The sequence below is a fragment of the Harpia harpyja genome, chromosome 3 (genome assembly GCF_026419915.1).
Source record: "Harpia harpyja isolate bHarHar1 chromosome 3, bHarHar1 primary haplotype, whole genome shotgun sequence".
NCBI classification, from domain to species: domain Eukaryota; kingdom Metazoa; phylum Chordata; class Aves; order Accipitriformes; family Accipitridae; genus Harpia; species Harpia harpyja.
The window spans coordinates 53,017,315-53,044,857 of NC_068942.1; the positions used below are offsets into that span (position 1 = coordinate 53,017,315).

At 38.9% G+C, this 27,543-nt stretch overlaps 1 protein-coding gene and 1 long non-coding RNA gene across 5 annotated transcripts in view; one reads left to right on the forward strand and one right to left on the reverse strand.

Moving 5' to 3' along the window:
- LOC128139742 (uncharacterized) lies at window positions 1-23,331 on the reverse strand. The gene is made up of 2 exons (XR_008234494.1): window positions 23,241-23,331; window positions 1-1,697 (listed from the first exon to the last, which is right to left on the reverse strand). It is a non-coding gene; the product is annotated as an uncharacterized LOC128139742 (long non-coding RNA).
- AKAP6 (A-kinase anchoring protein 6) overlaps window positions 1-27,543 on the forward strand; it is a 298,890-nt gene that overhangs the window by 104,944 nt on the left and 166,403 nt on the right. For all 4 annotated transcript variants that reach the window (XM_052782579.1, XM_052782583.1, XM_052782582.1 and 1 more), the window contains 2 exons: window positions 2,263-4,050; window positions 26,302-26,424. In XM_052782579.1, coding sequence (XP_052638539.1) covers window positions 2,263-4,050; window positions 26,302-26,424 — 1,911 coding nt within the window. The remainder of the gene's footprint in view (window positions 1-2,262; window positions 4,051-26,301; window positions 26,425-27,543) is intronic.

Genomic DNA, 27,543 nt, shown 5'->3' on the forward strand with positions numbered 1-27,543 from the left:
TTACAAATTAAATTAGTTTATTTGAAAAAGTAAAAGAAAATGCAGAATTGTGCTGGTTTAAATATAAATACAAGAAGGTATTGGAAACAACCTACAGAGCTTTACAGGAAGCGTTACTATGTGAAAAGGGACAAATTTTTTGAACTAAGGTATTCCTATTGGTAGCCAAGCAAATAACTAAATACAATATTTTTCTGAAATAACAACAATAATAAAAACATGGTAATACTGGCATTAAATAATGCTCCTCTGAAGCACACATTTAAGAGGCTGCTTGGAAAATGACCAAACAAGGTTGTTTAATGCACATGATTGTAAATTTTATTAATGTTAATAAACACATTTTTAAGAGACGAAGGAATAGAACTCATTACTCAGGAGAAATCAAGGCCCTTAGGGCCTTGGAAATGGTTTTGATTTATATATGGTTTTACAGTTTCTAATCTTTTCCTGAGATTAGAGGGAAAATGCAGCTGTAATACTGATCATTGTTTAGTAGTTATTTTCCTTAATAAATGCAGCTCCAAAATATAAATTTGACAGATTTATAGAAACTTCCCATTTCAATTCTGCACTATTGACAATGTACTATTTGTGGCATAGGTTCTACATTTGGATAGAATGTGCTAAATAGAAGATATTTTCAATGTCCAAGATTATGGTTGATAAATAACTTTCTAATCAATCTTTTCTATAAATATTTTTAGCTGGAGGATTTTTTTATATTTTTACTTTGACTAATGCAAGTGAGGTGGACAGAGTACAGGGCACAACCTTCTTTATTGAGATTATTCTTGTTCAGACCAAAATCCAAGTGGCTTGTTGTGAGATGAAGAGATTGTGGGGTTATTGCACCTTCTTCAGGCATGATGCTTAAGGTCCTTAAACTGGATTTAGACAGTGTAGTCAGACAAGGTGTTCCAGGGAATAATTCAGGCAGGAATCTATTTAGTGGATACTCAAAAGTTTGCTTTAAAAAACTCTATTATGAAAACCAAACCTGAGAAGAAACACCAGTGTACTGATTTAGGCACCTAAAGTTAAAATCCTAAAACATTAATTTTCTGCCCTTTATGATGTTTTGTGAGTAGTTTCTGTAAGCACTTGGGCTAAATGTTGGCTTTTTTATTTTAAATTCTGCTTTTCAGTTTCTTTTATCCAGTTGACATGCTCTGCCAATTTCTCTCGTTCTAAATAGTTTCATGGAATTACTTAAGATGTACACCAGTGTAAATAAGAACAGAAATTGTTTCAGAATTATTTGATCCTATGTTCAGGTTTCAAATTATGTGCTGGCATCCAGAAATAGTCGAGGCCTGCCTAGGTGTTAGAACATTAAATCTTCTACTAAAAATATGCTTATAAAATGTTGACTAAACGTAATTTTGCTGTGATTGTTATATATCAGGCTGCTTTCAGATCTTAATGTAGTCAGATTTTTTTAGTGTCCTTCAAATAAGTCACCAAAATATTTATAAACATTAATTTGACTTTGATCTTAAAATCTCATTTGCCATCTGAGATAGTCTCCTCTGGTTATGTCTGTGTTTCTGAAATTGAAGGACTTCCATTGAGAAGATGCTGACAAGGGGACATAGCAGGCCAGAGGTTTAGGATTCCAGGCTATAGTTTCTTCTTCTTGAGCTGTTCTCATTTGTGCTCCAAATATCCAGCAGATAAATCCTCAGTTGATAATGCTACGAAAAAGTGAAATGTGGTTAGCAACCACTATCTCATAAATATGGGAAGAAATGTCTTTCATTGCTAGATGATGATTGGAAAAAAAATTCTGGCAATCAACTGAAAGATCATAGAGCAGCATGGATTTCTGAGAACACAAGATTAAGAAGGTGGCTGATATACTCAGCAGTCCCCAAGATCCCCTCCATTCTGTTTGAGGTAGTTAACACAGGAAATACTATGAGTCTGCTGCATGGAATTTCTGAGTGCCAGCTACAGAGTAAGTAGAACTGAGGCAGAATTTAAGGAGGAGAACACCAATACAAAAGTGAGTTGCTATTTTTAGGTAACTTGCTGCACCAGGCTGAAACTAAGCATTTTTTAGTTTACTGCCATTCTTAATTCCCAAAAACTTTAGAATGGTTTGCTTATCTACAGGGTACTGCAAAAACAGGCAGGTCAGTGATGAATGCTTTTCTAGATATTAGGCAGTGAAACATAGAAGCTGATAGTTTGTTACTTGCCTGTGCTGTATATGAAAATTAGTCTTCTAAAAATGTACCGTTTCTTCATTTATTTCAGGACCGTCTTGACTCTTTAACTGAAGTTGATGATTCTGGACAGTTAACTATTAAATGTTCTCAAAATTACTTGTCACTGGATTGTGGTATTACTGCATTTGAACTATCTGACTACAGTCCTAGTGAGGATTTGCTTGGTGCTCTGGATGATATGACCTCCAGCCAAGGGAAAGCAAAATCATTTGAATCCTGGAACTACAGTGAGATGGATAAGGACTTTCCAGGACTTATCAGAAGTGTGGGTTTACTTGCAGTAGCAACTGATTCCATTGCTTCCCAGTGTAATGAAACATTAAATGAGAAAGAAACCCAGGTACCTCTTTCAGCAGAAGATGGAGAAGAAAGCAAAGACAGGAAAGCACCACATGAGCTCTCACTAGTATCTTCTTCTGTAAACTCCTCTCTTTCTAAAGGACCCTGCTTTGAAGATGGTGTTTTACCTACTGACAGCAAACCAGTTTCCACATTAAAGAACCCAGAATGCAATCTTCCACAGCACACCAGTGAAAAAATCAAACATTCTCACTGTGAAAACTCAACTCCTAAGAGGTCCATAAGAGACTGCTTTAACTATAATGAAGACTCCCCTACACAGCCTACATTGCCAAAAAGAGGTCTGTTTCTGAAAGATGATGTGTTTAAAGATTACATGGAAGCCAATGATTTAAAAAGGCAAATCTCTCAGATAGTTAAAAATGAAATGAGTAGAAGTACACCCTCACTGTTAGATCCACCAGACAGGTCCAAGCTTTGCCTAGCTTTACAGTCACCCTACACTAACAGTGCATCTGCAGTTAGTCAGTCATATGATTGCTTAAATACAATAGGTGATAGAAATCTCGAGTACACGATAAATAATCACTTTAAGGACAGTCCTGTAAGTCTAGGAAAGTCTACTTTCTACACCTGTAAAGAAAAATCAAAGCACAAGAAGTCTCATGATGCTCCAGAGAAAGTGAAAGCTGGCAGAACACCTGGAGGTATGTGTAAAACAGCTCCACCAATACAAGTCAAAAAAAGAGGACGTTCTTCTCTACAGAATGGAATTACTTCTCATAACTCTCAGTCGCTGGAGGAGACGGAAACAGATTCTTCTGCATCATCAGAATCTTGTAACCAGGCAGACCCAAATGGGCAATCACAAGGTAAAACTGAGCCTTTTAGTTCACCAATGCGTAGCCAGAAGAGTGCTTCCTCAGCTGGTTCTGAGCTTACCAACTCATCACCTCTTCTACTGAGAAGAAAGAATAATAAAAGCTTCTCCTCAACACCAAACTATACTCAGAAGAACAGTAAAGATGGTGAGGTCTGGTATGGATCTGATGAATATTTAGCACTTCCTTCACATCTCAAACAGACTGAAGTATTAGCTTTAAAACTAGAAAATTTGACAAAGTTGCTGCCCCAAAAGCCCAGACGAGAAACCATTCAAAACATTGATGACTGGGAGCTGTCAGAAATGAACTCAGATTCAGAAATGTATCCAACATATCAGACAAAAAAGCACAAAAAAATGGGTAGAATTTCACCAAGCTCTTCAAGTGATATAGCATCCTCCTTAGGTGACAGTATTGAATCTGGGCCTCTCAGTGATATTCTCTCTGATGAAGATCTTTGTATGCCAGTATCTTGCATTAAAAAATACATTGAAGAAAAGTCAGAAAGGACTGCTGTCACTCAGCCCACTGAGAATGATACTTCTGCCTCAAATAAATCAGCTTTAATTCATCAACTGATGCAAGATATACAACACCAAGAGAATTATGAAACCATATGGGAAAAAATTGAGGTAAGGCAATAAACCTGTGTTCTTCTGCTGTGTTCTTGATAAGCCTGTGTATGGAGATGGAGCTGTGGGCAGGGGTGGAGTTGCTTTCTTGTTTTCTTTTAATGATGAAAATAGTCACATCTAGTGACTGCTAGGGGTAGAGAACAGCAGTGATCATGGTAGCTATAATAGACTGCAGCTAACTTTACAGAATTTGCCTACATTATTTTAGTTACACCAATGCCTTTAAATTTGGCAAAACATTATTTTATCAATAGAGCTTCTCTTTTCCAAGATCAGGTATACGATAAGTTATTTTTGAATGAAGTGAAAAATAAACATTGGAAAATCAGGGATCTTTGTTGTATTTGAATGAAGTTATACTTAATATCATCTGCTTATTTTCTTTATAAAAGAGAATTGCTTTAGTCCAAGAATAGAGGAATAATTTTCATGCATAATAAACACATTTCTTTTTAATCAGTTCTCTTCTCTTGCAGTGATTATTTCCCTACAGTGGTGGTGGAACTAAGAATAATGTCTCTTTTTCTTCTTTTTTCTTTCTTTTTTTTTTTAATTTTACTTAAATAATCCTTCCTAAATAACGGCAATTTAACAGTGCAATATGCTAGAGCAATAATATACTATCCCATTAAACTTAAGGTGAGATAGGATTTCATTCTTGGCTTCTGGCATCACTTCTTCAGAAGTAACTCTTCCTTATAAAGTGGAAACGTTTACAGTAGTTAACACTATGAGAGATCTTTTTGAGAAAAAAGATAAACTTTGGAAAGGGAGGTGAATTTGAATGAATAATCAAATAAGGACCTAGCCATCTCAGTAATACAATTAATAGCTTACATTCATAGTAAATTTTTCTTTCAATTTTCTGATGGGTTTGACTTCATGGCCATTGTAGAGGAGAACTCTCATATTCAGAACATTTCATGTCCATCCTCAATGTAGTTTAGTAATATGGCTGTCGGAAAAGAAAACTCCATCTCTACTAGACTTTAAAATCCTTTAAAATTCATGACATAGGCATTAAAGGGTGATCTTGGCATCTAAATGTTAAATCTGGTATCTGCATTATCTTCTGTGTTATCAAGCTCCATAAGAGCTAAGAAAAAAGAACTTAGTTTTATAACTTCAGTAAATGCTTCTTCTGATGTGTGGTTTCTATAACTTTTGAAGACATTGGAAGTATTATGACTAGTAGAAAAGTAGTTGAGCTAAAGATGTTTGAGTATAAAGTCAGGGTAGAAAACACAAAAAGAGAAATTTCTTCTTAAACAAAGGAGGGAGCAGCAGCTCTCAGCCTTGAAGCAGTCAGCTCTAAAGGGCAGTGTTTAATGACTCCATCCTGATGGCTGGGGTTCATCTTTTGAGACTCTCATGAAAGAACCGTCTTCATAAGTGCAAGCTGTTTCTGTGCTTAAGTTTGTGTAGTGTTGAAAATTAGTCCAGATGAAGCTGACGGATACAGAGCCCTGTGCAAGCAACAAATCCCATCAAAGCTGCTTGTGAATACGTAAGATGCTGTCTTTCAAATGATACTACAAAAGCCTGTTTTAAGGAATGGAATTGTTGAGTGTCTAGGGACCAGCTCCCTCCACTAGACGCTGACTAGCATCCTTTTGGCAAGAAGCAGGTGGCAGAGAAATATTCTGCATCACCCTCTCAAATCATCATGTTCGTTTTTCTCAAACTTCTTGAAAAAGTAATTCTCTTTTGGGGGGGATCATCTGTCTTTGTGTGATTCCCTGCAGCTGCAGTTCAGTCCTGCCAGGATGGAGGAATAAGAACCAGCTGTAACAACTGGCTGCAGCTGTAAACACCCACTTCCTCTCCATACCCATCCCCTCCTCACCTCCTCTGGAGAGTGGATTGAGCTCCTGACAGCAATTAAAGGTAGTTAGCTCTTCTCTGGCCAGAGTAAACCCTTCTAGCTAGTGATTACAGCTGCTGCTCTTGTCCTTGAGGAACTTTGCTACTGCTGACACTGCTTTTTCTACAATTTCTCAGTGTTCCTGGTTGTGATGAATGTGTGGGAAATGTTGGTCATGGAGTTTGAAAATAATCTTATGAAGTATGTTATGGGAAGGGGCTCAGAATAGAAAGGCTTTAAGCAGAAAGAAGATCAGATGCAAAGAGCACTGCTAGGAAGAGAGATAGCTCAGTGATCCATGCCCTTAAAAGCCGCACACAAGAAAGTTTCATGTTTATTTCATGCAGAAAGATGTATGCTAGCTACATCTGGCTTGAAAATGTACTTCCTGAATGGTGAATAAAAAAAATCAAGAGAAAAGTTTTGAAATGTTTTGCAAAGCAATTATAATATTATAATATTTTAAAGAAATATAAGGTTTTCCCAAGCTGCTTATTCACCTGAGTTTTTCCACTGTTGCTAGTAATTATATCTTCTGCTTGTAAGACTGGTAAAGAACCAATTTTGCAATACAAGAGCTCTTACGAAGGTAAATCCTGCCTCAGTAACACTATGGTGTCTTGCTGAGGTACTTTAATTTGATATAAGTAATAGGAAAATAGAAAATTCCTCCCTTATGTGATGTTATAAAGTATTGTAAACAAAATCTAACTAAAAATACCATACCTGAGTCACAATTGAGTCCTTTCTTTTGCTAGATCTCCTGTTTTGTAATTCCCTTAGCAGAGACTCAAAAGTGTGCCATCTACATTAATTCTGTTATTTAATAAGAAGTCTCCAACTCAAAATGGAGTTTCCTAATTGCGTGAATACATGTCTTAGCAATAATTCAATACTACTCTTGTTAGTGGTAGTTTTGTGCTAAAGAAGTCAGATCTCTGAAATGAGAACTTAATTAAAGACAGAAGAAGCATGCTTATGCCCATTAGTAATCTAGTTACACTGCTGCAAGTGTCTAGCCTATTGTTTTATTTATTGAGATTGTAAAACAAAACTAAAATAACCTTTCATTTTGGGATAGCAACATCTTAGAAAGGACTGGCAGCCTCAAAATAATTGAAAGTCATATTTTAGCTAGGTAATAGGGCAAACAAGGAAGTTTCAGTATTTTATTATGATGGGAATAATTTCGAATTAGTATAAATCTGGTAATATCTTGATAGTAAGCAATTTGTTGAACATATGCTAAAGCATTTATTGGAAGCCTTATTCATTTCTCAGTTATATGGAGGATAGTCATGTGCAGAAACTGATAAAATGTAGTTTTTCATACTTGCAAATTAAGCAGATGTCCTTGCATGCGTATTATCATGCTGTTAATCTGTCTGTCTACCTACAAACAGAATTCTGCTTGACTGGCCCATTTGTTGTTACATAGGATCACTTTCTTGCTTTACAATAAATATTGCATACTCTTGCCATATTTTGCCTTGCACTGCAGCTAATTCTTTGGCACATGCTTTTCATGCCTTTAATACTAGGTACCTCCATTCTGGCATACATAACAATTTATGTGGCAGTTCCTTGTATGTTTCAGAAATTACTTTTTGGAGTTAAATGTGAGAACAAGTGATAACAAATTCTGAATGTTCCTCTTATTATTATAGTTCAGCTTTTAGTAGCTACCTCAAATGAATTTTTAGAATGCAGATTAAGCTCTGTAGTTTCTGTTATACTAACTGGAGGGGAAAAAGATATAACAACATCATTCTCACAGGTAAAGTCAATAGAGTTCTTTGCTATAAGAAGATGGCCAATTGCTACTTCTCATATGTAACACTAGGACTCCACAGTATCAGTTTCAGAATGCTGTAAGGTTTACTTTCTGTAAGAAAACTAAGTTTTCCTTAAAATCATACTAATAATTTATTTTTTCCCCCATTTTTATTTGCAAACTGAAAAACTGGAAGAAAAAACTGATCTTGGGCTGATCTAATGACAACGCATTTTCAATCATCTTATGTGAATAAAATAATAACAATAAAAAAACCTTGTTCAGGCAGTTTTATCTCCTTCTCTAGAAAGCAATACTAGATTAACTATACTGGCATCCTTGTGCTGTAATCTGTGGTCAATGATAATCCCATCTACTTGATTTTTGGGGGCACTATTACAAAGGGTAGAAATGTAACCATTTGCAAGACACTCCATTTAAATGAAGATGCGTTTGCTTTGCAGGCCTCAGGGTTAATTGTATGAAGCAAATTGCCGATTTTTTCCTGTTATACAGACTTATAGCCTGTTTTATCACAGGCTCCGTTTCTGTAAAAGGCAGCTGAATTTCCTCTGCAAGAAGCAATTTGATATCTATCGATCCCATTCTTCTAGCTCATCACATTTCATGAATTTGCCCTCAACTCCATTGGCTCTGTATTTTGTCTGGGGAGCCCGGTCAGCCTTGGCACTGGTTACCCACTTTCTTGATGTGCTAAGGGAATGAAATAATGCTGCTCTGCATGTTTTTCTGCTTTGGGGTAGAGCATGCCCCAGGGATCCTACAGCAAAGAGCTGGATAAAAGATTTTGCTGCCTTCCAGGACCCAGTCAGGGATCCCCTCACCTTCGTGCAACCATTTATCCCCTCTGAAGCCAAGATGCCTCAGTGGAGCAGAGATTAAAGATCCCTTTTCCAAATTATTGGAGTAATGGGAATAATTTTCCTGTCTAGGAGGAGCTAAGGATCAGTGCAGTCTACAAAGGAGAGTGCAGTATTGGAGCTAAACTTGTTAGTGTGACAAATAGCTTGTGTGTTTGGGTGGGGAAGATTTGCATTTTTAGAAGGTAGTCACAAAAGGTAACCAAACGATAGGCTTCTGCAAATGGTTAATGGCCTTGGTAGAGCAAGCTTGTATTGGAGACACAGCTGGGAGTCCAGTTGGGCAGTGGAGAGCCAGTTGGTTAGAAAATATTTGGAGAACTGACACAAAGGGGAAAGAATTTGTGTTGTTTAGTTTGAAAGGGGACAGAGTTGCTTCTTGGCAGTGAATGGACTGAAAACACACCAGTACAGTTAAGGTAGAAGCTGGATAGCTTTAGGGGAGGCAAAGTTTATTTGTGTTTGGAGGTGATTTTCATCATTAGAAGGAAAAGCATGCATAGAGGACAAACGAAGTTTGGGCTGTGGGGCTAAGGTAGTGAAAAACTAATAAGAACTGATAACACTGATGGGGCTTGGTAACAAAGAAAAAACAGAACTGAAATCAGTAATGACAGAACAGGTGGAAAAAGTGAAGATAACAGGGAACAGGACCGGCTTATTTTGGATTACCAGATAAAGGATTTTTAAAGTGTCGTAGTGCTCCCCTTAGCCCTCTTGCTTTCAATAACTTAGCAACAGTACTTCTAATACTGACCCTCTTAAAATAAATGGATTGCATATTTTTCCAGATAGATAGAGTGCTTGCCAAAATTTGTTCATCTCTGAATTTTACTTGTACTGCTTCATACAATTTAGATTGAAATACTGCTCTTGGTTGATAACCAGTTTATAAAAAACAGTAAGTGAAAGAGGTATCAGATCCAGAAATTCCTTGGCAACTCAGCAGTTTTCTCAGCAGTCTTGCTGCTTTGTGCAGCATAACTGAAAATGTCACTTCACATTTTGTACTGAGTCAAGTTTGTGCTTTGTTGTTTTGAGTCTGATGATACTCCCCTGCTTTGAAAGCTCATCCCTCAGTTTTCAAGCTGGTTAAACTGTTATTAAGCAGTAATGTAGTATACATATGGAACTCTCACTTTTACTCAGACAAATACTTCTTTACTAGAAGATGATATTGAAATACAGTGAGCCCTCTGTTCCTCCAAAACAGTTAGTTCCTAACAGTTTGCTTGAATTTTAAACAGCTCCTCCAAGTACATTACTTTTCTTTGGCATTTGCTTTACCACAAATAGTCTGCGTGAGCTCATCACCAGCAATCTTTGCAAAAATAGCAAGTTCTATGTAAGATGTGCAAATTCTGAATTTGTAACTTTACATCTAAAACTGACTGCAGGAATTATGCTTCCTTAATGAAACATACCTATTGTGAAGCATATGCTTGTTCAGAACTGTTTGAATTTCCAATGTAAAGAGCTCAGAATGATTTGGCAGTGAGCGGTTTCAGATCAGGGTTTTTTTACATTTAGTATTTGGCAAGTCATTCCAAATAATTTGGGGAAAAAGAACAGAGAGAGGGGAGAGAGAGAAATAGAAAAAATCTGCTCACAAATAATTTTGGTAGCATTGATTTGAGGGTATGTCTTTACTAGTATTTAGAACTGATTGTAAGGGATATGTCTACATCCAGTGTTTGGCTCACATCTGATATGAGACCTTTGGCTGCAAAAAGCCTCCTGATTCTCTCTTGTTGTGTACATAGTTGGATACTACTTCACAGCTCAGGGATGGCTACTAACAGCTTAGATGAACAGAGGAACAGCTGCTTTTGCATACATGATTCTGCGAGCCCTCCTCTTCTATTCTAATGCAGTCACTCAGATCAGCTTTAAGTGACCATTGGCTTTACAACCCAGAGTCGTGTCTTAATCATCTGTATCACAGCCTAGGCACAAGCCTGCACCAGAGCCATCCGCATTATTTATTTGTGAACTGGAAACTTTCTAGAAATAGGTTAAGGATTATTTCTTACCTTCTGGATTTCTGCTAATAGGCAAAAGGGTGCAGCAGAGCTGAAGATGGAGAAAGGGAATAGTAAGACTGCAAGAGGCAGAATTCCTGCTCTCACTGTAGCAAAGGGCAGGCTCAAAGGTGAGCAGTGCGTGTCAGGGGACCTACCTGGAAAGCCAGCAGAGGCTCCAGATTTAAAAAGGACACAGCAATAACTTGGAGAACTAATCAGAATTGACTTAGGATGATCTTATGATTGACTCCTTTCTATCAGTGCAAACACATTTTATTGTCTGGGATTGTTCAGTGCTTTCACTTCTCTCATGGAGATAGAGAAAGGCACTCAGAAACCATTGAAGTAGGTTTGGAAGCTTGCAGTGATGGCACTAGCTTTCAAAACACAGACAGAAAGTGTCAAATTGCTATTGGGAATTTACTTCAGAGTGCGTATGGTGGTTTAAGAGGAATCTTCCTGTGTTGGTCAGGACTGAATCCTCTATAACTGCTATCTTATAGGGGACAGGTACTGAGGAGAAGGTGGGCTGTGAAGAGTTTGAGATAACTTCTGAACTACCCTGTTAACTAGTTACTGTATTGATTTTAGGGCTCCTTGAAGTGCCACCATTATTAAACAGAAAACTATTGAATTTAAAATTGTGGTTTCTAATATTCCCTTAAATATGGTAAATATGGAGGGGTGAGAGAGAATGCTCATTGCTTTATATTTTCATAGTGATATGCCTTTCCCAATGTTTTAAGGTCTAGCTCTTCTGTTACATAATATACTTAGGCTCTTGGATACTTATGTTTTATGTATCTTCTGTGAGGAAGTACAGGATATTTCAGAAAGGTACAGTATACCAAAATCACTATGCTGTATTCTAAATATTTAATTGTTTAAATAATACATTACTACTAACTTCCACCTAAATAAAATTTCAGTCTATCTACTGTTGTTAACGCATCATTGCCTTAAAATGTGTACATGCTGGAGATGAGTCAGAGCAAGAGAAATGTTCAAGGGTCTAGAGAGGATTAACCTGAGAAGAAAGAGCAAGTCTACTTATGTAAGATTATTGCATAACTCCTCAAAACATGTTCATATCTTTTTCTTCTTGTGTATCTTTATATATTTTGGCAGAAACTGGTTTTCATTCCTTCATCCTTTCCAGTATGTTATGATCAGGAATGAAACATTAAATCATGCTGACTCTTAAATCATAGTTGTCATCATTAGGCATCAGAGTGAATATAATTTGTGGTAAATATGGGCAGGAAACAGTCTCTCAGAGGCTTGTTTCAGACTGTCTGTATGCTTACGCAGGTATTTGAAAGTTATCTTGAAAGCAACCAGAAAGGCAAAAAATTGTTTTCTCATCCTTGCTTTAGGTTTTGGAGCACAGATGATAATCCTCACAAACAGCTGAGCTGTCCTTAGCAAATCAAACTGGAATCTCATCTGAACGTTCCTTTATTGTTAGTAAAGACTTATTTTGAACTCTGATTCTCATGCGGGTCAAGTAAGGTTGCCCGAACCAGGGCTAGATTTGCCTCTGATTTCCCTTGGACAATGTTTGGAATCTCTCCAGGCTGACAGAGGGAGAACCAACAAGCAAACAGATTTTTGGTAGTAGACAGTGTAGATGTACAAGTCACAGTTAACCGAATATTACTAATTGCTTTTTCCCTACTGATGCCAGCATCTGATGACATGAATGTTTCCTCATTGTGCTGTATAAGACTAAAGACACACAGGGTAATTTAAAATGTAAATACTACTGCACTATTAGCAGCAACTGAACTATAGCAGCTAGCATAAAATTGGCTCAGGTAAGTCCAAACTTCACTAGGGTGAATCTCATGTATGCATTGCAGTGCAAACCTCCTACAACTCTGTTGAGGTACATAAAATCAGAAAAAAAATAGTAAATTTGTTAGAAACAGCAAAGCTTCTGGGGTTAAAAATAATAAGATGACAAAAGAAAAAAGACCAGAGATTGTTTTTATTTTATTCTGTAAACATATCCAAATTTGGGGATGAAAGAAGTGAGTCAGAATTAGGGTCTAAAGAGGGTGTAAAGGAATGTCCACTAGAGACCACTGAAAAAAGAAACTATCTAAAAGGGAGGGTAGAATAATTATGAAGCAAAAGAAAAGCAATTAATGGAGGAACTAATAGTGACAGGATTTCTTTGGAGACTGCAGGTGAACAAGAACTGAGTGCATAACAGGAGGCTAAATTAGGAAACTAGAAGAATAATAATGGAGTAAAGAAAAGAGGTGGTGAATCTTAATCTCTCCTTGCTGCTGCCATATTTAGCGAATAGTGGCAATCATAATTCTCCCTGTTTTTCAACTCAGAAATTTTAACTGCAAAACAAGTTCATGGGTCAAAGAATTAAAATATCTCTTGTGAGGTGACCGACTTAACCTCTTCTAACCAATTAGCCTTGAGTAATAGGAAATGCTGAATTAAACGTTCAGATTTTGAGGGGGAATCGTGGTCATTATATCTCAAGTCATGTCAATGATATAGCAGAGGTGGCTATATTTAGCAGTTACCCACAAGCAAACAGCATCTGTTCTATTCTAGTAAAAAGTGGTTTTTTCCTTCATTTTGGAAAACTTTTAGACATGGTGATACATCGCCCTCTTGAGGCCAAAACTTGTTGCTGCACCTATTTCACAGACATTTTAATTTCCTTCTCAAATGAACGAGACCCACATAACTTTACAAACATAGTTGTTAGAAATTCAGAGATTAAATAAATCATAAGCTAGAATCTTTCCTCCTTGCGAAGATCTTTTTTGCTTTAGTGTAGTCCCAAATTTTTTTGCTATGTATTTTATTCCAACAAATTTAAAGTTGAAATATTGTTCTGATTTTGAAAAGTAATATCATGTGTATGCCAATTATTAAACTTTTTAAAAAACATAACCTGCATGTGCACTTCGGCAGATTTTGTGAAATATATTTAAAAAAACCCCCTATCCTCTGCAAAAAATTTAGAGTTGTTATCTCCCTGCAAATATAGCTGCTATTTTTATTATTATTCAGAGAACTATAGTTATAGTATTTAAATAAGCAGTGTTTAATCCTGCTTTGTGACTATCAGGCCAAGAATATAGTGGCTTTCTTCCTTTATCTATCACTTACTGGCTAACTTACTGAAAATATTATGTAAAAATAATGAATTTAGTTTTTATCTAAAAGGCACTGAAAATCCTGTGGAATTCATTTTGTGCCATTGGGTAAAGGTATACAATTTGGATAATTTCATTCTTGTAACACAATTTGTTCTTTGTTTGGGAAAAGGTAAATTTTTTGGAAGTGCACAAATCTCTGTTTAATTGTCGTCATGCCATAGGACCACTCTGATTTCAGGCTATGGGAGCAACCATGGTGTATGTATACTACGTGCACCTGTTGAGGAATTAAATGCTGGGGAATGAGGTTCATTTCTAGCAACTATGAGATCGAAGAGTAAAGAAATGTTGGGACCAGTTAGGGGAGGTGCCAGCATGGCTCCAATGGAGTGTCCTCCGGTGATGCCCAGTGCACGTGCAAGGTAGCAGCTGACCATTGGCAGAAGTAACAGCTGCACAAGGGCGTCCCACCCCCAGTCCACTGTCTGAAGCCCAAATACTCAGGGTATGCAAACCAAGGAATGATGGTCATCCATAATTATTTATTTTTCAGAGCAGAATAAAGCTGTATACTAATATGTTACAGAGTCCATTATATGGGAAAATTGCAAATGAAGATTAGCTCATCTTTGCAGTTCAGCAGTTCAGATGCAGTTCAGCTCATAATCAATACATACGTTAGCTGTAAAACAATCTGAAAATAAGGTATGTTGCCAACACAACATTTAAAATAATTATATGAAGAGGCAATGCAGTACTTCCAAGTACCCTTACGTCACTGTAAGTTGCTTCAACATCAATAGCTATATCGGCAGCATTTTTAGAAAAAGCGCATCAGACAACTAGCTTCACTGAAAATGAAGATACTGTTTATAGACTCACATTATCCACAGAGTTGGATCAAGGTTGCTGCATAACAAACATTTCATATCAAAAGAAAAGGGACAGTTCTGATCAGGAGATTTGATTTTAGGGTTTTCTGTAGAATAAATAATAAATTTGCACTTACGAACAGCAGGTCCTGAACTAACTTCTACATTTTCTATTCTAGTTTAGAGTTGCTCAGAGGGGACAAAAGAAGAAAATTGGGACTGTGAAATAGATGTGAATATACTGCAGCATTGTGCCACTATGCTTTAAGCAGGACATAGCAAGTCATTTTGGTGCCTGGTATTTTTACCAAAGACAGGCCCCTCTCCTGTGCTATACTGAGGGTCCCTCCAGAATCCAGAAATTCCTTCCAGCTGCTGCTGCAGAGTTGAAGTCCCCCTTTCTGAGAGTTACTGGCATTGTCTTTCTCGGCTCAGGCAGATTTATTTGCTGTTCTTGTCCTTCCCTTGATAGATTGCTGGCTACAAATTTCTGGGTACACTGTGTTCATAAACCAGCGTCCCAGGTTTACCAGCTGAGTGAAACAAGAGTATGTGACCTAAAAACATTCACATCTCTTAGCTGATCTCTAGAAATGGCAAGTCTTTGACTTAGACAGGGTCACATGAGGGTATAATCTAAAAAGGCCTCTGTTTAGGATATTTGATGCTGTGACACATAAGAGAAACTTAAAACTTACCCTCTACTAGAAGATGTTTTGGGCACTTACCTTTACTCCCTAGCTGCTGCTTTGGTCTCTTGGATTTTATGTAGAGAAGAAATGACTCAAAAAAAAGTTATTTTAAGAGTAGTGAGAGTTTCTGTGAGACATTACCAATAAGAGGCATTGCTCTTTGTGAATAAATATATTTTCAGAAACAACATGATCAATCCTAGTAGCATGATAAACTTCAAAGATGAGATTTGGATGATCATTCAGAAGTTTGTACATGACTCAGTTCACTCACAATATCACAGTTGCTGACTGTTCTGCTTATAACCCTAAGAGCTTTTGCCTGCCTGTTTTATTCCCAATGACCCAAAGAACATCAGACTTTTAACTAAATAAAAAGAACTATCGTGTCATTTTCTTATATTTCCTCTTCCTCTGTTTTCTCCCTGTTTACGCCCCATTTCCTTATTGCCTGTTCTTCCTTCCTGTTTCTGTCTCATTTTCAGGGCTCTTGGTATCCTTTAACTCCTGTGTTTCTCCTTTCTGCAGCTTATACCATTCACTCCATAGTTTGAATATTGTTTCCTTGGGAATCTTTTCTTAGTCAACCTCAAAATTTCACACAGACTAGGGATGCTGACTGAGATGAGTGAGTGCTAGAAATATGTGAATACAGATTTACACTGCAGAGGTTTTCTGACAAAAGCCAGTACTGATTACAACGCTGGAAAATAGTTACTACTTTAACCAATATAGCTGTGGCTGCGTAACCCAGTGGCGATAAAACTTATTCATGTAAAAATGGTGGGGCTTTGTCAATATTGCTTTCACCAGTTTGAGAGGATGCTTTAGCTAGCTTGCACAGCAGTGGTTTTCAGGCGGTATAAGTTGTCTCCACGAGAGGGCTTGCGCAGGCCGCCTTCCATCCAGCAAGCGGGCTCTCTCTGAGGCCAGGCTGCAGCTCCCTCTTTGCTGCTGCCAGGCCGCACCTGACGTGAAACTTGGAACAATTTGAAATATTGCCTCGAAAATAACTAAGATTCAAATTAGTATGCGTGATAACTTAGGAGGCAGATAAGCAGAATTATTTTCTGTCATCTAGAATGTGAAGGCACATGTAAAATTTTTCCATACAAAGAAGGATATGCTAATTTACTTATTTACTTGATTCCCAGGAGTGCTTTGAATCACACACCGCTTTTGAGATACAGCACCGGCCTCCCATATTTTCTCAGCATGAACTCTGTTCTCACCTGAATGAATGCAGGAGGCCTAAAACTTTATCTGGTTTTGTGCCTGTTAACATTACATCTCAGGTAGAAAGCATGGCCATGTCAGTATGAGGAGCGATCAGCAGCCATTTTGTATGCCTGGCATTATTGCCACCAGAGCAGATGGCATCTCTGGAGGTTTACAACCAATCCATATTGCTGATAAGTTAATACCAGATGATTCTTTAAATGATGGATGAATCAGACAGTCTTCCCTTTCCTCTCCCTTCTCTCCACTAGTTCTCTCTACTCTTGAATGCTTGCAAAGGCACAATGACACTGGCCTTTCCTATGCTGCTATATGACATTCATATGTGTAGCTGTCTTGGCCTCAGGGCTACATGAATCTCTTCTTCCCAGCAGTGTCCTTCCAGCCCATGGATTTTGCTTCTGTGGTTCTAGGTGTTCACTGATCCTTCAAAAGACTGGGAGAAATGTTACCGGTGGTGATGGAAGCTTGTCTGCTATCTAAGAATATACCTCTCAGGAACAGGGTTTAGGAAGCATTTGGCTTACTTTTCTTGCATCTATCTTTGCCCCACAGTCAATCTGCTGATACTAAGAATATCCCTTTTTAGATCTTGAAAGTTTCAAATAGCAGCAGAGGCCTTGTGGTAGTTCTTTTAAACAGAAAGTAGATCTTCACCTTGAGCAAAAGGTAAGACAAGGCATAGGGTAAAGAAAGAATTATGTTTGTGGCATTGTGGAAAGGTTTAAGTAATCTACAGAGATACATTTAGGAATGATTCTTTATATTCAGATTAGCTTAACCTGCTCTTTGTCTAGAAGCAGAAATAAAGTCAACAGTCCCATGGGGGCAGTGAACTTTTTATTGCAGAATCAGGTTCACTGTCTTCAAATGTAGTTGTTTTTAATGGATTGAAAAGTAACACTTTGCATGTTTCTTTTTATCATGCTTTTTAAGCCTATCCTACCTTTATGGTTCTGGCTTTTTTAGCTAGAAGGCTTTAGGAAACTGAGAACTTCTTAAAAATCTTCTCTGCCATTCCTGCTCTAGTCAGAATACAGTATGGAAAAATAGCTTGGAAATGTTAGCAAAATCTGTTGATTCAGTAGTGGACCAAAAGGTCTGCAAAAATTATGAGTACCCTATCATCAACTTTCAGAGACAAAGCTAGAACTGAGTTAATTTGTAGTGTTTTCCTAGGCCTGTAAGAACTGTGCTTTGTTGTCCTCACTGTTTCAAGACTAGAAGTACTCTCAGCTCTCCAGTGAAATCTCCCTGAAAAGTTGAGATATGTCTGACTGGCTCTGCTTGACATAACTCTATATTTTCATATATTAATGCATCTTGTTTCCAGCATCAGAATGCATCCTGGGGACTCTCAAGCCAGGAAAAGTCATGAGCCACTGACCATCCTGTGCTACCACTTTCCGTTCCATAACCATATAAATCATGACTGATTAGGTAGATGCCCATTAGGGAAAATACATTCAATAGCCATTTCTAATTCTGTGTGTGGTAGTTGGGCACAAAGCCTCGAGGTGGCACTCGTGAAAGATTTGTGTAATTTAACAGTCTTAAAAATGCTTAACTAGTCAATATATAGTAGAAGACAAAGATGTGTCTTTATATGTATGTCCACTATGAAAACTATTTAATCTTTATCTTCTCCCTGTTTAGAGGGAACATTTAAGTTGCACATTTCCTAAGCTGGGGTTATTGAGTAAATGCACTTCTTTAGCAGAAAGCTGCTAAGCTCTGTTTCTGAAGTGTTTGTGAATGAATGCATCCTGAACTGCATTTGAAATATTACTATCCTCCTGATGTGTTTGGTCAGTTGTATGTTTCTGAGGTCACTGTCTGCCACAGAATCTTGACAATATCACACAAAGAATATTTTCCATTGTGACATCTTGGTTCCTTGGGGATCCCTATCATCTGTACTGCTAATGGTTTTATTGTTGCCTCTGGGTCTAACTCCAATTAAATTGACCGTGGCAGTTAGTTGCAGCCTCATCCTCTTGAGTACCTGGATTTCTTTGAGTTACCTTTGCCTATGAAGAAAGTGCACTTTTATCCTTTTGAAAATAAAGTCCATGGGCAGGAATGTGTTCCTCCTGAGACTAATATGCAAGTCCTTTTGTGGTTAGACAAAGGGTTTTCTTAATGCATTCTGTGATAGAAGTGCCCTTAGAGCCAGCCAATCCTTGTACACAGACCCCTCCGTGAGCTCAGTCTTTTTGTAAATTGGGAACAAACTTTACAACACTGTCTGCTTGCAACAAAATTGGACATTCATTTTTAAGCACACAGCCTCATAACCAATTCTTTAAAGAAGAGAACTCCCTTTGTGTAATAAAAGGGAAGGTAGAGAGAAAAAAGGTCTGGGGTAGTGATTTAACAAGCACTGTTGTCTGATGCTTCCACACTGAGGTTTGTGGAATACGGTAGACTTTCCACCTCACTCTTGACTACCATGGCAGATTATTTTAGTATGTTTGCATTTAATAGTTTGGCGTGTCTCTTTTAATCTTATTTGAATCTTACTTCAAGTCATTAGAAGGGCTTTGTACTTTTACACATGCAATGACCAGAAGTGCCTTAAGTATAGGCCAGTGTACATGTTAAATGAAAATGTTAGACTAATAAACTGACCGGTGTTAACACTGCACAGCTTAAAATTAAAATTACAAGCTAAAAGGTATTGAAATAATTTTGCTACCTGTGCCACATAGGCACAGTAAATCTAGGAGGTTTTTTTCCATAAAAAGCAAACCCAAAATTTGGTCTAGGATGAGTGCCATAAAACTTTTCATAATGGTGTTAACTGGATGCAGTTGCATCCTCTTTTTTTATGGCATAATTTTGGCAATGTTAATGCTAGCTTTCTTAAGTGCCCATATCCAAATTCCCCATCTAAAGGAAGTTCACATCAAAAATATACTAAAAACGTCTAAGATACTGCTGCTTTTAGTGTACCAAAAAAAAAAACCCCAAAGAAGTTGCATTTTTTAATATAGTCAAAATTGTGTGTTTTCACGTTCTTTGTTTTTTTGGTAACCATAAATCTGCTATCTCTTAAACTGAAGCTCAAAATTACATAACTGGGCTTTAGTCTGTTTCCATTCTAAATGGGGTCTTAATAAAAGCTGGATTTGTAAAGTGATAGCTGCAGCTGAGATGGAAACTCCCTCCTTTCCCATTCCATTCAATTAATGAAAGCTGAACTTCAAAGACTAAATGAGATCATTTGAAGTGCTAAAATTATTGAACATCAGAACTGTTTACTTTCCTATCTGACCAAAAAAAGAGAGAGGTTGTAATGTAAAAGTAAAATTAAACTACTGAAATGAAGTTAGGAAACTAAAAGTGCAAGAAGTGGTGTTAGCTTAGTTGAGAGGCATTTGTGCATAATTTTAAGTGACTCACTTGATAGTCATGCATATTTTCATAACTGTGACAGTAAAAGCTTTTCTGGGAGGTCTTAGTTGTGTGCTGCTCAGAAAATCAGAATCCAGTGAGAATATGTCTGAGCAACACCCCTGACAAACTAAGAGAATGTGCACGGACATCATCAGGGGCTGGAGCCTTTCTACAGTATCATAAGCACTTATGTTGTTATTGCTAGTTTTGTAGTTGTTATCAGAAGTTTTTAAGTTGCTTATAAGCAAGCAGTTGCTCGTTACTTTGCTGACAGTCTATAACATTTCTCCTGGGTTCTACTTTGTCCTTTTTCAACCATGAGCATTGGGTGTGCCACCAATTCCGGGGGAGCATGTAGCTAGGATCAGTGGGTACCCATACTTCTTTGATTGACTCCCTTGATGGCAGTGAGCATCAGCCTCGGGTCTGCTGCTGCAAATTAGGAAGTGGGAAGTTAATGGATATCTATTTCTAAAGGAGGTCGGTCTTTGGCCAGAGATGGGGTGAGCTTCTGAAGTTCAACGGGAAAGCACAGGAGGGGACTGTGGAAGCTGGAGAGACACAGGGAGTGGGGAACTCATGGGCTGTGACAAGAAGCAGTCATGGGGTGCAGGTAGTGAGCAGTGAGGTGTGCTGAATGGCTGCCATGAGTAGGGAGGAATATGCAAACAGGATCCGGCAAAACAGGAAAAAGGAATGGAGTCAGGCACAAACTGCTTGGGACGCCAAAGACTGCCTATTTCTGTGTTCATGTTAAGTATTTAATTTTTCTGACACACACTTGGGATAGACAGAACACACACAGTCCTATTAAATGTAATGAATTGCATGTGAGACTTGTTCGTCTGACCACCTCTGTAGGCCTCGCTGCCATGCTCCAGGGTTTCTTGTACTGGCAGCACACCACCACAGCTGCTCTCCCGCTCTGTTATCCCACATGCCAGACACAACCAGGCTGCCTAACCCAAGATCCTTTGACCAGCTGTACTGGGTGTAGGGAGCCCTGCAGCTCTGCGCAGCAGCTGGGGCATCTGTATCTTTTGTATCCCTGTATATTTAACAGAACAAGCGTGGGAGGCACACTTCAGGTACATCCTTCCTTAGCCCAGTATCTGTGCATGCCTTTGGCCTCTGAGCTGATCCATCCCTGCCCTTTTTGAGTGACTCAGCAAGTGAATTCTCATGTCTTATGATTCAAAAAACTTGGGTGTTCTGGTCATTAATGAGGAAGTCTCAGGATATTCAGTTGTCCCATCAAATTTATTTTTAATTCTTCAGTTAATTAATTAATTGCTTAATTCTATAGAACAACTGAATTAATATATTTTCATTCTATAAGACACCAAAGCAGACACACTGAGTTACAGCTTCAACCCCCCGGTACTTACAATTGTCTATCTTTTTCATTCTTATCCATCCAGAGCAAATAGAATTAGATTGCAAAAAATAACTTTGTACATGCCAAATTTCAAATTAAGCCATTTTTGCTCTAGCTTTGTTCAGGGATGTGTCATTAAAACTTTCTTCCTCCCCCTAGGAAAATCTGTAAAATTGTCATGAAACAAAATGGCAAGCTGAATGTTTTAAAGGTGAATGTTTAAAAATTTTCTGTGTGGTGTATTGGAAGAGCTTTATGATTATTTGCAAACCTTACTATAGAAGTTGCTACAAATCATCCAATAACAATCTAGAAACATTTGTTTCTGTACTAAGCAGCATAGAATAAGAATAGCTTTACGCTATGTCATGTTGGGGCTTGAGTTTTTTTAGCAACATCTAGCTTGCTACCACAGTACAAAACTATTACATCTGCAAAACTGAACCAGCTGGTCAAAAGGCAGAGGCTAGATTATACTGGTGCCCCTTTTTTTCTGTTCTGTTCCCCTCTTTTCTCTCTGAGGAATTCTTGTACAGTAATTTTTAGCTTCAATGTGGCTGACTATGGGTTTTCAACTTCCAAGTAGTTTTAATGGGAAATACAGTAGTTCAATTTCCCATTACCAAAGCATGAGTTGGGTAGATTTTACAGAATTTTCATTGTAAGTATGATACTGTTTAGATCAGACCCGTAACTAGTATAAATCAGCATAGCTCCACTGAAGTTTATACCTGTTAAGACTCTTTCCCACCTTAAGAATGATGAAAAAAAAGTAAATCTAGAAAAGAAAAAGAGAAAAAGCACAAAGGTAAGAAGTGTCTAGGAAGAGATGTAAAGTGGTTTCATGGGCATCTTATAAAACGATGAAAAATACTGAAAAATATCTTGTATTGGTTAAAATTTGTCATCCTATGAATTTATTTCTTTCACTGAGTACTCCTGGATTTGGATTTAGGATTGCATATTAAGCCTCATCCTTTGTTTTGATATAATTTATGTTGTAATCTGTTTTTTCAAAGTGTAGTTTCATGGTCTGTCAGAGTTTCACAACAGATTTTCCATGTTGTAAGACCTGTTTTCCCTATTATTTTTTAGAACTTATTTTGTCTAAAGCTTTTAATTAAAATGTATATTCTGGGAAATATCCTAGATTATGAGAAAAGCAACTATTGTAACGCTGTTTGTGTCCCTGAGTACATGTACATCATTAGTTGCATTCTGTTCCAACTAACTAGGCCATCCTGATTACGCAGAAATGACTCCGTGTTAGTCAGTCTGTGGAGGGGCAGCAGCCCTTCAGCCAGGGATAAGTTATGTTTCGGACTTCCCCTCTGTTACGAGACTTGAGGAGAGTAAGGACCCAGATTTATGTTTGTGACAGGCTACACGGACCACCGATACTGCAGATGCTCCTTCCCCAAGTACAAGAGAGCAGGCAGCCTCCTGCCTTTGGCTGCCTGGGCCAGCTGGGTCCGCAGAGCAGAACCGAGCGTACCAGATCTAGGCTACACCTGCTGGCGAGAGCTGGCCTCGATCTCAAAGCCTGTTGATAATTACGCCTTGACAAAAAGTCAAAGGCGAGAAGGGAAAGTTCTGCGTCAAGAGCGAGCTGTAGTCTCGTCCCTAACTCCAGAGCTGCTGCGGTTGATTATATTTGCATAGGTTTCAATTTCCAAACCGGAGCTGCCTCCCAGGCAGGGATCAGTCATGGAGCTGGTGGCTGGATGATAAAGGTGGCTCCTTCCTTGCTTGCTGTCATCAGGCTACTATATAAATGGGATGGAATCACAGGCACTGCTATGAAAAAAAAAAAAAAACACCACCAAAAAATCGGGCATTGTTTTGGTCATTAAATTGTGATGAATGAAGCAGGTACTGCATTGTTACAATTTAATCTTACCTACGATTTGAGATAAATACAATTTCCTACCTTGCGCGCCTTCTAACGGCTTCAAACGCACCGTCTGTAATTCTGCTACGATGTGCGTCGACAAAGGGATGTTCGGTTTCCTTTTTTTCCCCGCGGCTGCCACCGAGGCGGCCTGCGGGGCCGGATATCCCGCCCGGCGCTGCCCGGGCTCCGGGCTCCGGGCTCCGGGCTCGGGGCTCGGGGCTCGGGGCTCGGGGCTGCGGGCTCCGGGGGCGGCCGCGCACCTCGCGGGCAGCAGCCGGGCGCAGGGCGGGGCGGCGCCGGCAGGTGGCGCTGTGGCCCCAGGCACGGCGCTCGGGCGGGCGGTGCTCCCTCCGCCGGCGGCCCCGCGCTGCCCGGCCTTCCCCTTCCCCTTCCCCTTCCCCTTCCCCTTCCCCTTCCCCTTCCCCTTCCCCTTCCCCTTCCCCTTCCCCTTCCCCTTCCCCTTCCCCTTCCCCTTCCCCTTCCCCTTCCCCTTCCCCTTCCCCTTCCCCTTCCCCTTCCCCTCCGCTATTTTGGGTTTCTACAGATGTGCTCTTTTGAATGGTTTCAATAAAATTTTACTGCCGTCATTTGAGAAATAGTAAGATTGTTGTGATTTGTGCTGCCTAGCAGAAGAAAATCTGCCGGGGCTGGCCGGGGCCGGGGCTTCCCTCTGCGGCGGGGCTCCCCTCGGGGAACCATGTCCCCAGCCACCATCCTGACGTGCCAGGTGGCACTGGTGCTTGCAGCCTTACCTCTTTTTTCTCGGATAACTTGGCTCATCGTGGTTCTGTAGGAGACCGTATCTATATATTTTTCCAGGCCCCCAAACTAGCCCCCAGGCCTTCCCTGCGCCCCATCGGGGCCTGCTCGCGCCCGCAGCCCACCTTACCTGTGCGGCGAGGGGACATGCCAGGCTGCTGGAGCCTGCTGCTGGGGAGTTTCTCAACACCAGCGTGAAGTAGCAGACATTAAAACACGGGCACGTTTTGTGAGAGGGCAGGAGTAACTCGGTTGCTAGTAGTTGCTTTTTATACTGGTGCAAGCCTGCAGTGTTTCTGAGCACCCTTTTGAAGGCATACAGACATCGAGTACCGCAGGCAGATGTTATACGTGTCTGTCTCTGTAAAATACATGACGCATATACGAGAGAGCCTTTCTTCATTTTTTTGTGCTTACCATATCACCTTGTCTCTCAAGGACAGCACATTGCTAAAATGCAGGCAGAGATTTATTGGAGGGACTATAGAAGGACTTTACTCCTCCTGCTCCTCTCCCCCTCAGCTCAAGTCCCCCACTCCTGTGCCAGTCTGGCATCTCTTATGCCCCACTGCAAGCTGGAAGAAAGCAAGCAACAGAGCCAGGGGAACATCTTGACCCCGCTCTGTCCCATAGCTTGACATGGGGAACATGGCCTGCTGTGGGAAAGAGGAGATGCAGCTACTTTCATTACTTGCCCCAGAGTGCAGGTATGTCATCTCAGTCACCATATCCACTGGGTTGTTCTGCCTGTCTGTCTTCCCCCTTTCTAGAATGTCCTGATAAACAGCCTACAATGAAACCTGCAGAGTAACGGTTTTCTTCCTTATAATGCTTTGAGATATGGGGGATTCCATGAATAGAGATGGTAATAGCCGCCTTTCCATCCTGAGGATTTGTAGGGACTCATGTAAAAAATAATAATAATAATTAAAACAAATTCTTCAGAGTGCCTCAGTGAGTGCTGTCATGCCTGCAGTATGCACTGGAGTGTCCTGCCAGAGGCTAGCTTTGGTTCAGAAGCACTGCCACTTCAGCTGGAAACCAGGAGTTGATTATTGGACCCTGCTTCTTGGCACAGTGTTGGGCCAAAATGACTCTGCTACCACGAATTTTGAAGGAAGTGTGGCTCTGCTTGGTCTGGGTTATTACCATTGCACTTCTTTGCCTAACACAGCTGTGCGCCAACTGCTCAAACTCCTGTTTCTGTCTTGTTTAGAATTCCAACTTCATGTGCCACTTCGGAGAAGGGGATTTGGGCTCCCGAGTCACTCAGGAATCTTTAGAAGTTTGTGCTTAGCTTGTTTTTAGCTGTCTGAATGGACTAATAATTATCAGAAGTCATTCCATAAATAAAGTGGTGGGAGTGAGATACTGAGTGTGTATAATGAGTTGTTATCCAACTGGAAATTAAAGTTCGCACCATGCTGCGAAATTAATAGTTAATAACTAATAATATAACCAGTATTAGACCTAACTTTATCTAGTCTTACAATGCGTGTAATAGATGGACATTCTTCTTCAGAGTTAATTTTCAGGGTGCTTATAAACATCACGGTCAGTTTATTCCATTTACTCTCTTGCTTTGTGGTGGATAAGACTTCAGTAAAATTATCTGTACTCAGTATGTGACTATAATATCATCCAATCATGTAAATTCAGGGGCACTATTTTTAATCAGACAATATAATTGGTACTAATCTTGAAATAAATGGTGCTCCTGAGAAGCAGGAGCTCCTGTCTTCTCAGGAGCACCATCTGTGTGGCTCATATGCAATCAGCAATGTTTATATTAAATGCTATATATTCTGCCTCACCTACTGTTTGATTTCTTCTCTCTGAGTCTCAGCCTATGAACCAAAACAGGAATCACAAGACGCAGGTTCTGACAAGTAGTTTCTTCTCTCAGTTTACTGATGTATACCTTGTTAATACAGCTTTGTTCAGCGCTTTTTTCAACCAACAGTGCTCATGCTACACCCAGTCTGCCCAGTGCAAGATCTTCAGCTCAATTTTCATTGTAATCTATATACAGCTTTTTATATATCCTCCTCATGTCCTCTAAAACTTTGCTGTTTTCTCTATATTATCATAGTCATATGGATCTCACATTGTCCTGTCCCAAAAGATCACCTTAGATTATCCCCAGAAACTCTATTCTGCTCCTCATTTACTAGAAGGCCACTTGCTAGTTGTTTTTTTCTTTGCATGCTTGTAAAAGGCAAAATTTTACTGTACAATACTGTCCTGGCTTAAAAAAAAAATTGAGCAAACATTTTTCAGATTGCCATTTTCTAACAAACGTGCTTTTCTTGTTCTTTCTTTTTTCTTATCTGGTAAGGGGTTTGTAAGCAAGCTGGATGAATTCATTCACTGGTTAAATGAAGCCATGGAAACAACAGAGAATTGGACTCCTCCTAAAGCAGAGACAGACAGCCTTAAACTGTACCTGGAGACACACTTGGTAGGACAAGATTATACTATGATTACTATCAGTAATTGAAGTGTTCTGCTGTGCTTTTTATTTGATTATTATTTTTTAATTACTAGTATGCATCTATATTTTAATGTAAGATTTGCAGCATTGCAGTTTGTTGTAATGAAAATACCAAAAAATTGTTTTCTGTATTTGAAATATGTACTGATAGCTTTGTAAAAATTAAATTAGAAAACAGAATTACATTGCAATTCAGAAATTGTCTCCAAAATGGAAAGAAAATGGCAATAGCAAAGGAGAAAGGGTAATGTTTTTTCTGCTGATCATTCTAGGATTTTTACTACACTGTAACATTAAAAAAACTCTTACTAGTAAGCAACTCTTATTCTTTCTCCCACAGTTTTAACATAGTACAGAATCATTTAAATAAAATATTTGAAATAATTATTTCAATCATTTTACTTGATGTGCGTTTCTGTTGTGTAATTAATACAACTGTCACTAACCTTGTTCTTGTGCAAAAAGCTAAAACATTGGGTGGAAATACAAAACACTTGGATGAATAATCTTCTGAATGTATTACAGGCTAGAATTATAGATTGAGAAATATTTGATAAACCTCATGAGACTTTCACTGAATTCTTCCAGGAGACGTTTCTAGTTATGAGCAGGTAAAACAAAGACTTGAATTAAACCAGGTATTAAGTTCCCAAAAGCAAAATTTTACGCTGTAGGTAGAAATAGAGATCAATGTATGCTGTTCAATGGGTAGGTATCTTAGTAGGTAAACTACTCTATATAGTAAAAAGAAAAAAAAATGGAAAATTAAGCCAAGAAATTCCTTCTCTCTTTGCCAAAATCTTAGGTTGAATTGGAAGAAAACCCGGTGATAGAACTATTCTGAGCCAATGAGCTAGACACCCCAGCTAGATAAAACAGTGCATTAGCTGAACCCACGTCAGAGCATCAACCCCCAAAGCTCAGTCTCATTTCCAATCTCTGATAATCTGATGGTGAAAAATTATCTGACAGTCCCAGGAAGTCACATGATGCATTACAGGAAAAAATGTCTCCTAAACCCTACTGTAACACTGGAGTGACCGATATTAAATTAATTACGTATACATTAACCACATATACAATTAG